At 45.0% G+C, this 12890-nt stretch overlaps 1 protein-coding gene across 5 annotated transcripts in view; it reads right to left on the reverse strand.

Annotated features, from left to right (window-relative positions):
- Positions 1 to 2316: 2316 nt before the first annotated feature.
- Ptpre (protein tyrosine phosphatase receptor type E) overlaps positions 2317 to 12890 on the reverse strand; it is a 146581-nt gene continuing 136007 nt past the window's right edge. For all 5 annotated transcript variants that reach the window (XM_027409104.2, XM_035442140.1, XM_035442141.1 and 2 more), the window contains 5 exons: positions 12432 to 12566; positions 8043 to 8168; positions 7128 to 7294; positions 4717 to 4852; positions 2317 to 2943 (listed from right to left, as the gene is read on the reverse strand). In XM_027409104.2, coding sequence (XP_027264905.1) covers positions 2869 to 2943; positions 4717 to 4852; positions 7128 to 7294; positions 8043 to 8168; positions 12432 to 12566 — 639 coding nt within the window. In that variant the 3' untranslated portion in view covers positions 2317 to 2868. The remainder of the gene's footprint in view (positions 2944 to 4716; positions 4853 to 7127; positions 7295 to 8042; positions 8169 to 12431; positions 12567 to 12890) is intronic.

Consider the following 12890-nt stretch of genomic DNA (forward strand, 5'->3'; position numbering starts at 1 on the left):
AACTAAGTTCAGATGTGTGAAGACAGCACTACAGGTACAGCTTGGTTTTCAGAGGTTTATTCTTGCATCAGGGTGTTCTCGATCTTGCGGTTTGCATGTCCCAAAATTCAGTGATATTCACTGGTGTTAATCAGGGCAAGATCAAATGGTAAATGTAATCAAAGAAAATAGAGTTGGAACCATGATGCATGATGCATACATACATGAAGATTGCACATAAATTAAACATGTCTTGGTTACAAACAAATATATATATCAGTAAATATACATGGAAAAAACCCAACAACATGGCCATGTCTCCAAATTCCGAAACACAGGTATCAGGCTCATTTTTAAAAAGTTTTTAAAAACACATTAAAAAATACCTTGGAAAACACAGGTGTGCATTCCTCGTTCATCTAGCACATGGAGAGAGTAAAGCAAGTCACACAGTGACCAAGGAACGCACCTGATCAGAACACTCAGCTCTGATTGCTATTTGGCATTTGAACACAGCTGCATGCAACACAGAAATGAGAAGGTTGTTGTAGGTGCCAGGCTGTTCACTGGTGTATACTAGACCTTTGACTGAAGGAAGAAGAGAAGGATATGCCAGATAATTCAGAAGACGCTGAGACCCCATGTAGGATGCCCCTTGCAAACTGAGTCTCTGTGTCTTAGGGAAGCTGAATTTGGTTGTGGCATTAGCCAAGAGACTGGAGGGGTTGGCCCCTTCAAAGAAAGATAAATGCTACCCCAAATGTGTCACAGGAGGGTGGCTTCTATTTCTGGAATGAGACAAGCTGTTTAGAAACAACTGGGGCTCCTATGAGGGAGCCTGGGGCAGCCCCGAGATGAGAAAAAACACACAAATAGAATATTTTTTCTAGACATCCTGAAAAGGTCTACCCTAAAGGCATTTCTTGATACAAGAGATGCCTGGGATTCTGAGCAACTAAGTTGGGGTGCCAAGGCGCATGGCTGAACTTTGGCATGGGACCAGTGTGATGTCACCTTCATTCCAGTGGGCTTGGGGTGCAGAGTGGAAGCCCTTTGTCCTGCTTAAGTCAAAGAAAGGCATTGGGCTTGAGGTTTAACATGAAACAAATGAAACCACTGGCTAGGGAAAGTTCACTCTTCCATCGTCTTCCTGTGTTCCACTACTGCACAGCGAGGAGAGTCCTCAGCGCAGAGAGCCAACCTTGGGTGCAGCCGGTGGTAATGACAGAAGCCACTGTCTGCTTTCACCCTGCATGCTGGGCACCAGTTCATGCCTTTGGATTGAACTCAGTGCTCTTGGGTGTGAGAGAAGCTTGGTGACTTGTTCACCTGTAGGAGGCAACGACCGACCCTGGGGTTGTCCCCTTACACACTATAAACAAACAAGGATAAACAGTGCAAATAGGCAGGTATGATCAGTCCTCCATGGAGATGGCAAATGAGGCCTTTATATTTTCATATCTCTTTTAAAAATTAGCCAAACTGCATATGTTCAAAGCCTTCAGTGAGTTAGACCAGATGTCTTTTTTTTTTTTTTTAACATTGTGCTCATTTGCTAGGTACCTAAATGCTGTAGGAAGATCATATTGAAATCACCGTTTCTACATTCACCCTGCGCCCCCGCCCCCATCCTTCCCCTAACCTACTCTTCTCTGACAGTGTGACCATCACTGTCACCTGGGTTCAGAGGCCTCAGCAGCATTTTCACCCAAAGGTAAGTTACACTTCAACTTTTTCTCTCTCTCTTTCTCTCATTTTTTAAAAAATTAAACACCAAGGAGGGGGATGTTTAAAAAACTGTACAAATCTAGATTTTAAGATTTCTTATAAACCATCCTAACTTTTTACAAAGAAAATCCTGGCATACCAAATGCCTGCCAGGAGGTTTACAGTGCAATTGCTTGTGGTCATCCTGCTGTTTCTATCTGTGTGCCCGTGTGTGTGTGTGTGTGTGTGTGTGTGTGTGTGTGTGTGTGTGTGTGTAAGATTTCATTTCAATGAGGAAGGCAAGGAAATAGTTTTGAATTGAGACTGTAGATTGTTGGCATAGGCAGCTGGGCCAGTAGGTGGGGGCATTGGAAAAGAAATTGGTTGGATTCTGAGCTAGGCACATAGGCAGATGGACAACAAGTCGTTCACCAGGAACACAGCTCTGATGGTTAGTGTGAGGATGCTGGAAGCCTGTAAGAATAGATGACCTGGGACCAGTACCTCTTCTCATCAACTCTACAGTGGTAGAGACAGCTTTTCATTAAGTAAACACCTTTAAAAATTCACTGGAAAGTCACCATCTACCCTTGTGGATCTGAGACCTAGATTCAGGTTGCAAGAGTGCTAGAAACACAGGTATGCACTGCCATGCCTGGCTCCTTCTTTGATCTTTTAAATGTAAAAATGAACTACATGGCTGAGACCTAGGACTTTACCGAAGCCCCCACATATACTGTTTGCCACACCCTGATGCCCTGGATGGATGCCACAGTTGGTAGGGAGAGTAAATGTTTCCTGATTGTGAGTCCCCTCAACTGTTTTCTCCATAAGGGGCTTCATGTTTAGTGTCTTTCACAAACACATTTGACATATTAAGAACTACAATTACAGATGCATGACATGTGACATCACATGATGTGAATCTAACAGAATTAAGATATTGACTGATATTAGCAGAAATATAGATCTTCCCAGATAGTATTGGACCTTAACATATTATTCCAATTTTTAAAAAGGGCATTTAAGACTTAATACCCTTTGGGCAGGTAAGCTTTAGAACATAACAAAATATATACAAAGAAATTAGGAAGGATATTAATGTCCACTAGGAAATAAATTAACATTTTTTTACAAAATATACTGACCATTAAATTAAAAACTATTTTAAGGCAGGAATCTTCATTTGAAATTAGCATAATCAGAAAATATATCGATAAAATCTTGTACCACTTTGTAGCAGAATTCATATTGCTCCTGAAAAGAGAACAAAAGTATATTAATAAGCTGCTTCACACATCCTTGATGCCTTTAATCAGAAGATGTCAGTCAGTCTGTTGATACACCAAAGTCTGTGGTTCCTTCCCACACATCAGCTTCTGTTATGTAATGTAGCTTTTAAGCACAAGACATGTTTTAAACCAAGCTGTTTTTCTATGTGGATGACCATAAGCAATTGCCCTGTAAACCTCCTGTCAGGCATTTGATATGTCAGGATTTTCTTTGTAAAAAGTTAGGATGATTTATTACTATATTTTAAGAAAGGTCTTAGGAAAACATCTCTACTTTTCATATTGACATTGAAAAATATTTTGTGTATATGTGTGCACATCTCTGTGTGTATTTGTGTGTGTGCAGGTACACATGTGTTTGCTCGCATGTGGAGACCAGATTAACCTCGGGTGTCTTTCCTTCCTCAGGTACTGTCCACCTGGGTTTTGAGACAGGGTCTCTCATTGGCTTAGAAACTGCCAAGTAGGTTAGGCTTGCTGCCTGTGAACCCCAGGAAGCCTGCCTCTACCTCCCAGCTGTGGGATTACAAGTATATGCCATCATGCCCATCTTTTTTTTTTTTTTTTTTTAAACTTACTGTGGGTTTTGGGGAATGAAACTCAGGTCCTTATGCTTTCAAGACAAGTGCTTTATCCTATCCCCAAGGCCAGGAAACAAGTGTGTGTGTGTGTGTGTGTGTGTGTGTGTGTGTGTGTGTGTGTGTGTTTACTTAATACATGTTTGTTGTTTTGAGACAGAGTTTCATGTTGCTCAGTCTAGCCTGAACTCACACTGTGACCGAGAATGACCCTAAACTTTAATCTTCCTGCTTCCACATCCCAGTATTGGGATTATAGGTATATGCCACCATAGCTGGATGAAAACTATTTCTGAGGTGGGAAAAACAAACAAACAAACAAACAAACACAATTTTAACATTGAAAAATAAAGTTCACAGTGCCTAATTTATAACTGGTAAGTAAATGAAAAATCACATGGTTTTTATATTACTATACATTTCATGCGAATTTGCAAGACTAGATGTCTTGGGTTCACGGGGGGCCTTTCTGTTATCACCGCCACAGCAACTATCTTTGCACTGGAGTCAGGCTGCCTGTCAAGAGTGGTCAGCGTGGAGAATGAGGGGAGGGAGAGAAGGCCTAATGAGGGGGCTTTGGGAAATGATGAATGGAGAACAGCCTTTAAACCTGCACTTGCTCCTTCAGCAGGAAGCATGTCTGAATTCAATGCAGAGTCTCTTCCTCTACCCAGGAAGTGTGCACTGGGTAATGAAAGAGAATATGCAGAGCAATTGGATGTTAGGAGCCCCCCCTCCCAGGCAAGACCCTCAGAGGGGCCTTGAGGTTGAGTGAGACCTTCCAAAGGCAAACCTACTAAATGCAACAGTGGAACCCAGAAAATAACAAGCAGCAGGGCTTTGAACTTCAGGGCTGCTTTTGAACTCTGTAACAGTGTTTTTAAATGAAAAAAAAAAAATTGTGCATGAGCTCCTCCTCTTGAGTCTTGCTGGGAAAACTTCCCCCTAAGACCCATGGTTGGTGGGGGGAGGTGTGTGTGTGTGTGTGTGTGTGTGTGTGTGTTACTGTGAAAGGCTGCAGTTTGCAGTTGGGTCAGGCACTCTGGGAAATGAACCCTCCTTCCCCTCCCTTACAGCGGATGCTCCTTTAATGAAACCGACATCAAATACATGAAACAATTCTCAACTCTTCTGGAACATCAGATCGTTCAGATTCTTACCAGGGTTTGCACCATGTGTGGTCTCTGAAGTCTTAAGCTCTTCACAGCTTGAAACACATCTAGGAGTCCCTCGGCTTTCACTCGTTCCAAAATGTTGCTGAGTGCTATGAATGTACCTGTCCGCCCTGCTCCAGCACTGTGGAGGGAAGGTGCATAGTGAAGTCAAAGCAAAAGAGTATGAATGGGGAAGAAACGTGGCATGCATTTACCACCACCCCACCCCACCTCCTAGTGCCAGGGCAGAGTATCAGTCACTGAAAGGCACCAACATCTGACTGCATCTTTGTGTTTGATGCTGTATGTGTTCATATGTATGTAAGTGTGTGTGTGTGTGTGTGTGTGTGTGTGTGTGTGTGTGTGTGTGTACATGCAGAGGTCTATGCTGTCTTATTCTATAGCTTTCCACCTTCTTTTTAGACAGGCTCTTTCACTAAACCTAGAGCTCACTGTCTTGTCTAGGCTGGCTGGTCACCAGGCCCCCAGGCATTGGTTTATCTGTGCCTCACTAGCACTGAAGATCACAGATGTGCACCACTTCACAAGGCTTTTTATGTGGCTAAAGGCTCATGCAGCAAAACACTATATTGACTGAGCCATTGCCCAAGCCCCTTGACTGCAGCTTAAAGGATGGCTTATATACATAATACAGCAAGATCCAGCAAACAGTGCCCCACTTCCTTCCCTAAGCATTGTAGTCAGGCAGCACCTGAAATGGATGGGTACAACTTGGAGGCTTTTAATTGGTGCTTACAAAAAATATGGTCCCCTGACTGTCAGCTCAGCATTGCCTAGGATGAAGTAGAAATACAAACTTTTTTTTTTTTTAAATTTTAGGTACAAGTGCCAAGGCCTGGATTCTGGAGCATTGACACCTAAAGGTGATGTTTCAGGGATGGCATGATAGGAAGCTCTCTGCTAGAAATCGTGGGTTCCCCCAGAAGATGGTGCTTGGTCTGGGAGAGGCTAAAGGAGGCACCAGGCCAACCTCTTCTAGTGCCCTCGGGAGGGGCATGGCTGTCCTGGGCCTTTTAGAATCTTCCACAAGTGTGGGCCTACTCTGATGTTCAAGTCCTGCTGCCACTTGCCATCTCAGGCTTGAAGAACTTATCTCCAGCACTGCAGAGCAAAGAGACTCATTTCTAGCTCCTCAGGGAGCTTCTGGAAAGGCTCCTGGGACTGAAAACTGAGGTGTGAGCGCCACTTGCTGGCCAGGCATGGAGTACACTAGGTGGGTTATCCACACAGGAAGAGTAGCCATCTCTCTCATTAAACAGGGCCTCTTTGGACATCAAGGGTAATGAATGGAAATAAAGGGTCCCCTTAAAGTGTGAGTCAAATCTTCAGAAAATGAAACAACCACAGCTCCAACAGCTAGTGAGAATCACCCCAAAATAAAAGCTTCCTAAACAGTTTCTTGCCAGGGCTGTACAGGTATGGTCAAGATCACTGCAGTAGGTGGCACAATGCTGGCAGGAGCTGCCCAGCCAGGGATGCAGGGGAGCTACGGATCTGTCATACATTCACTCCTTCTCCATTGGTTGTGGCCATAGGCCTGGCGATTTGCTGTCTCTAGGGACATCAGGAATGTGTCTCTGTCGTTGAGCTTAACTATGCCTATGTGAGTATTGGAACAGGTTTGCTTTAGAGATTCAATACTGGGGTCTGGGGAGATGATTCAGTCAGAAAAGTACTTGCTATGCAAGCATGAGACCTTGAGTTCAATCACCACATACTTCAGAAAAAAGCATGGCATGCCCTGGGGCTCCCTGGCTAACCAACATAGCTTAATCAGCAAATACAAAACCAACTGAAGGTGGTTCACACCTGAGGAGGGGCACCTGGGCTTAACCTCTGACTTTTCATGGGTTACATTTAATGTAACCTCGTGATTTTACACACACCACAGATACCAGGGTGGATCTGTTCATGATGTCTTCATATTCCATCCTGTGCTTTCAGTCATCTGCACTGAATGTTTTCCAAGGCAGGAAAGAAGGTGGACAATGGGGGTGGGGCAGCTAGAGCCAGAGCTGCGTGTCAGAGTTAATACAGGCTAGCTGAAGTCCAGAAGGGTACCTGAGGGCTTTTCCTGGGAAGTTTGTGTGACTTCAACAGGACAGAGTACCCTGTGCGCATTCTGACTCCTCCCAGGATGTGTGTTCTGCCTGTGTAATGAAGTGGCTTATGTGCACATCTGTGAAGGGATGTGTGTGTGTGTGTGTGTGTGTGTGTGTGTGTGTGTGTGTGTGTGTGTGTGTGTGTGTAAGGGAAGGTGACTCATAGTCTCGGGAAACAATCCCCTGAGAGAAGCTATCCAGCTCCCCCTAGCTGCAGAGTAGGTCTCTAGAAACGTATGGACCACTTTAGCTATCGAGCCAGGGCAGGGCGCCCGTGGGGGAGGGGCTGCTCACCTGCAGTGCACAGTGATGGGGTGGTTTCCTGTCTGCTGCTGCTGCTTCTGCACTGCTGCGATGAGGTCGATCATGCCTTTGCCCTCAGCTGGGATTCCAATCTCAGGCCAGCCATGGAAATGGAATTGTCTCACCATTCGGACTTGCTCTTCCTGGCGGGCCAGGGGCTACAGATACGAGAGAAGTCTCAGTGAAAGCTGCCCCACATCCTGCCAGTGAGCTGCCTGACTGCCCATGAGTCCCTCTGGGTCTCAAAGCCCCCACCTAGGCAGTCCAGGGGCCTGTCTAGCAGGGACTGTTTCCTTCTAGACCCCCACTAGGCTCAGCCCAGCCCTTTCAGGGGCCTTGGTGGTTTCATTCAAAGATTAGGCTCACATTTCTTGGGAAGTTAAGTTCTGAGTTCCCATCAAGAGCTGGAGGCAAGCCCAGCGGCTCAGGCAGTCCACCACCCGAGGGAACAAGTATTTGCACAAGTCTAGCTTTCCTGAACTGATTCTCTCAGTTCAGAATTGAGTTCAGCTTGCGAGCTCTTCTACCTCTCACTGAGCCAGACCGCCTACACTTTGTATGGTCAGGGTTCAAGGTCCAGTGTGGACAGGGACAGTGAGAGGTTCCGGAAGGGGGGCCTAGGAGGTCTCTCTACCATCCTTCAGGTCCATCCCCAGCTAAGGTCACTGTCTCCAGAAACACTGGGAGATAGCAAGGCCCAGTGTTTCTTTGTCATCACACATCCTCCAGCAGGAGGCAAGTGGCCACAGAAACGACAGTTTCATAGAACCCCTACTACTGGATGCTCTCCTGGTCCCGTGTGGTTCCCTGGGACTTAGACACAGGTAGATGATACAGCAGTAAGCACATACCGAGTGATGGTGTTTCCTAAGGTCTACTAGAATTTGGGGTTCACAGCCATAATACCTGTTTAAAAGTAACCAGGAAGTCTCGTATGCTGATGGCTTCAGACAGAGTGTCACTCTTTATTTCTATAGTTATATCTCCATGAGTCACCGAGCCCTCTGTTGGCCAATACTGGTAGCATTTATCCTAGGGGGACAAAATAAAATGTTTTGTTGTTACCACTTAAAGTGCAGAATTGAAGTTGGGTCATTTCATGTGATCAGAAAATCTGAACATGGATCTAAATTCCATTAGTGCCTTGTTGACCATGAGCAGAGAACAGGTCTGGAAAGACACTAACATATGGTACTTTGATATGTGAGAGAACAGAGGATTTATTCAGTGGGTGGAATGTTGTGAAATATTTGTTTACACTGAGTGAAGATGTGTCACTGTGATTGGTTTAATAAGGAGCTGAATGGTCAATAGCTAGGCAGGTGAGAATAGGCGGGACTTCAGTGCAGAAGGAGGAACTCGGAATGAATCTGGGTACCTGAGAGACACTACAGAGATACGGAATTAGTTGGACATATGGTACACATAAGAGGTAAGTGAGCTATCTGACAGAATGTAGATTAATAGAAACAGGTTAATTTAAGTGATAAGAACTAGTTGTGAAAATGCCTAAACTAAGGCCAAGTTTTCATAATGAATAATAAGTCTCTGTGTCGTTCCTGGGGAGCTGGCAGTCCCAAAGGAAGTCTGACTACAGTGAAACTGGAAGATTAAATCCCTGACTCACTGTGCAAGGTTGACATGAACGACGCAGCTTCTCCTAGAGTCAGGCCAGTAAGCAAACAACACTATCCTATATTTTGATCTTGACCCTGGATATTCTTTTACTTGAAGAACACTTTTTGTGTCTTACTAAACAAGAAGGCATAAAATACTGAGCCATCCCTGAGGCAGAAAAAGAAATATCAGCTTCCAATGAAGTTCACGTTTTTTCCATCAACAACCATCATCTAAAGAGTAAAGAGGAGGCTGCTGTCTGCAGCAAGATGCTTACCACATGAAACCAGCACAGGATGAACCCCTGCCCTATGGAAAGAACTCCTAAAGCAATAAGAAAGGAAACAGCCCAGTAGAAAAACAGGTGCTCCGATGCCAGATGGTTAATCTTAATTGACACCTTGATGGGGTTTAGAATCACCTTGGAGACAGACCTAGCTTCTTGGGAAGCTGTTTCAAAACACACTTTGACTGCAGGTAGTGTCACTCCATGGACTGGAGTCCTGGGATGAATGAACAGGGGGAAATGGGTGGATCACACGGGCCCATCTGTCTGCTTCCTGACTACAGATGCAATGTGACCAGGAGCCTTGTGCTCCGGCTGCCATGATGGATTTTCTTTCAATTCATGAGCCAGAATAAATCCTTCCATCAGCTGTTTTTTTTTTTCCCAGCAATGAGAAAATAGCAATAGAGGTTTAAAAAGCAAGGGAAAGCATTTGATACAAGAAAGAAGACATGCATAGATATGTAAGGTGATGTTCTACCTTGTAGGAATGAGATAAATGCCAATAAAAGCCACAGAAAGCTAAATTAGTATTCAGTTAGCAAGGATCAGGATGCCTGAGAACTCCAGGCACTCTGAGAACACTGGGCATGCCAATGAATATGTCTTATTCATCGCCAATACTCCCTTGAAAAACCACTTTGGACAGCAACCAGGAATTCTCACTCTTGGACAATTTGCAATCTGACATTTTGTCTACCTGGCACCTGCTAACCACTGGCAGCAAGAAGCATGTCATCACTGTTTATCAAGCATCAGGATGGAATTGGGCCCACTGTCAAGGAATGTAAAAAGGGCTAAAGAAGTGGATGCAGGATGTGTGATCTTTGTAGCAGAATACAAGGAAACAGTGGCTGTTTCACAGTCAAATACATAAGCATAGAAAAACAGCCAAGTCACTATTCTATCTAGAAAAATCAAGTTACCAGGCGTTGGCGGCGCATGCCTTTAATCCCAGCACTTGGGAGGCAGAGGCAGGCAGATCTCTGTGAGTTCGAGGCCAGCCTGGACTCCAGAGCGAGTGCCAGGACAACCTCCAAAGCTACACAGAGAAATCCTGTCTCAAGAAAAACAAAACAAAACAAAAAAACCAACAACAACAACAAAAAACAAAAATCAAGTCTCAGAAGATTACACACAATGGAATTCTTTATAGAAAGTTGCAACAGAAGTAGGATAAAGTAACTGTTTCTTTAGGTATGAATACGTTTGATGTAAAAGTGCCCCCTGGAGGGCCTTATTGTCTGTCCTTGAATTTACCTTGTTGCAGAGGGTTAAGAGAAATTCTCTAATCCTTCTGCTGCCACTTCCCAAGTACTGGGATTATACATATTGCTACCAGTCCAGCTGGTGTAATGACTGCCTAACAAATAATGTATCTACTAGGATAGCTTTAATCAAGAGGACAAAACACCAGTGACATCAAGAATGTGGACAAACAGCCCCTGAACACTGGGATTGGGAATGTAAATGGGGCTGGAGCAGAGGCTAAGAGCAGGCACTGGTTTTTTTTTGTTTTTGTTTTTTGTTTTTTTTTCCCCAGAGGACCAGAAAGTTCTAAACACCCATGTCAGGCAACTCACCTTTGCCTCTAACTCCAGCTCTAGGGGCTCTGACTCCTCTTCTGGTCTATTTGTGCACCCGTATTCATATGCACCCCCCCAGCATATAATTTTAAAAACTTGATCCAAGTTTATGATCTGGAGTTACTGTATGAGGAAGTGATTTCACTCCTAGGTATGTAGGTGCGAAACACAAAAGTTCTTCCTGCACAAAAGACGGGAGCACAAACACCCACAGCAGCAGTAAGCCAACAGCCCCAAAGTGGAAACAGGACACGTACCCATCAGCTGCAAACGGGGAAATGCAAGCTGTATACCATTCACTTGACGGAATACTGCCAATAAGGAAGACGTGTCTGTACTGAGTGCTCAGCCTTACATGGGACATCTGTATCGACCCTGCCCCCATCCGGACCCAACCGAGGCTCAGGGAAGGAACATCACAGAAGCAGGGGCAGAAAGAATTTAAGAGCCAGAAATGGGAGGAGCGCATGAAATTCTGCCTCTGGATCCAGAATGGCCATTCCTTTCATAAATTCACTGCATCTATAGTTACTGGCTCGAGACCCACCCAAGAACAAGCTAACAAAAGCAGTTCACATTCCAACAGGCAGCATTAATTGGGACTCGGTGGATTAGCAAGAAAAAGGAAAGGAGAGGAGAGGGGGCCATGCTGGGGGTACCTGAGGGAAGAGGGAAGGGGGATTGAGGAGATATGATCATGATACATTGTTTATGTATGTTAAATGGTTAAAGGATGAAGTCCAGATTCATGCTACACTGGATGAGCCTTGATGACATGATGGCATATAAGGACCCACTCCTGAAACAGCACACCCTGTGTGACTGCATTTATAGAAGGGTCTAGAAGAGCCAGTCAGTAGAGTCAGGGAACTGGCCAGTGGTTGTCTGGGGCTGGGTGGGGGTATGGAGGTGACTTCATGGAACAGTTTCTTTGTCAGATGGTGAACATGCTTTGGAGTTAGACAGAAGATATGTTTGCCCAACATATGAACACATTAAACCCTAACAAGATGGATTGCTTTCTGGGTGAAGCATGGCTCAATAAAGTTTTTGTTGTTTTTTTTTTTTTACATTTTAAAGATTTATTTATTTTATGTATTTGGTGCTCTATCTGCATATACACCTGTATGCCAGAAGAGGGCATCAGATCCCATTGTAGATGGCTGTGAGCCACCACATGATTGCTGGGAACTGAATTCTGGATATCTGGAAGAGCTGCCAATGCTCTTAACCAATGAGCCATCTCTCCAGCCCGTGTTTTGTTTTTTAAAGCAAAGAAATCAAAATAGAGATTCAGGGTTGTGGCTATGTTTTGTGGTGGCACTTAGAGAGACAATTGGTACTAGTAAAGCATATTTTTCTGGGTTTGTGACATTATCAGGCCATAGGTGGATCTCTGGGAAAATGGAAATGCTGAAGTCATCTAACTTCATTAGGACTACAACCAGGGGCATAGATCAATGTCTGCCTTTATGTCTTGCAAACAGTAAGTAAATGCCTTTTGCATTCACAGCCTGTGACCTTGACATTAAAAAAAAAACAAAAAAACAGTGCAAATCAAGGCAAGTGTAAAGATATGTAAAGCCAAGGCTATTTACAGCTAACCACCCTTCTATCCATCAAAAGCAAAGATGAAGGACGATCCCAATCACCTCAGCCTCCCTCCCTCCCTCCCTCCCTCCCACCCTCCTCCTCCCTCCTTCCCTCCTCAGCCCTCTCACACATGTGTTCCCAGGGTGCACACTGCTGAGGCATTATATCATCAGCCACGCCCTCACATGCAGCCAGTGCACAGAGGCTGCTCACCTGCTCCCGTTCCTGCACCTCGGTCAGCATGACAATTGTGTGTGATTTCCATTCCCACACCATCCTCCAGAAGTCCTCAACTGTGTGAGCCAGAGGCCCCTGTGTGGCCATGAAGTAGTCCTTCTGCCTGTAGCCCTTGAGGGAAGCAGAGGTTAGGGGTGAGCTACCACCTCCACAGGCCCTGACGACAGCCCTAGGCTGGGTCAGCAACTCCAACATCCGATGGCCTGAACAGAAGGCCTGCTGTCACAGGCACATGCCCCAGCCCACTGATGCACCCCTGAAGGAGGAACTGCCCCTTCATCAGGGTGCTGTACACCTCTTGCCTTCAGTAGCTAAGATTATCTCTAAGGGCTATCAAAGGCTCCAGGTTAACAGGACAGCACTTAGTGGCCTTGATTCTAATGGGCTGTATGTCACAGCTGGATTCTCATCATGGTGATGAGAGGGCCTGGGAGT

This window comes from Cricetulus griseus, chromosome 3, assembly GCF_003668045.3.
Source record: "Cricetulus griseus strain 17A/GY chromosome 3, alternate assembly CriGri-PICRH-1.0, whole genome shotgun sequence".
NCBI classification, from domain to species: Eukaryota; Metazoa; Chordata; class Mammalia; order Rodentia; family Cricetidae; genus Cricetulus; species Cricetulus griseus.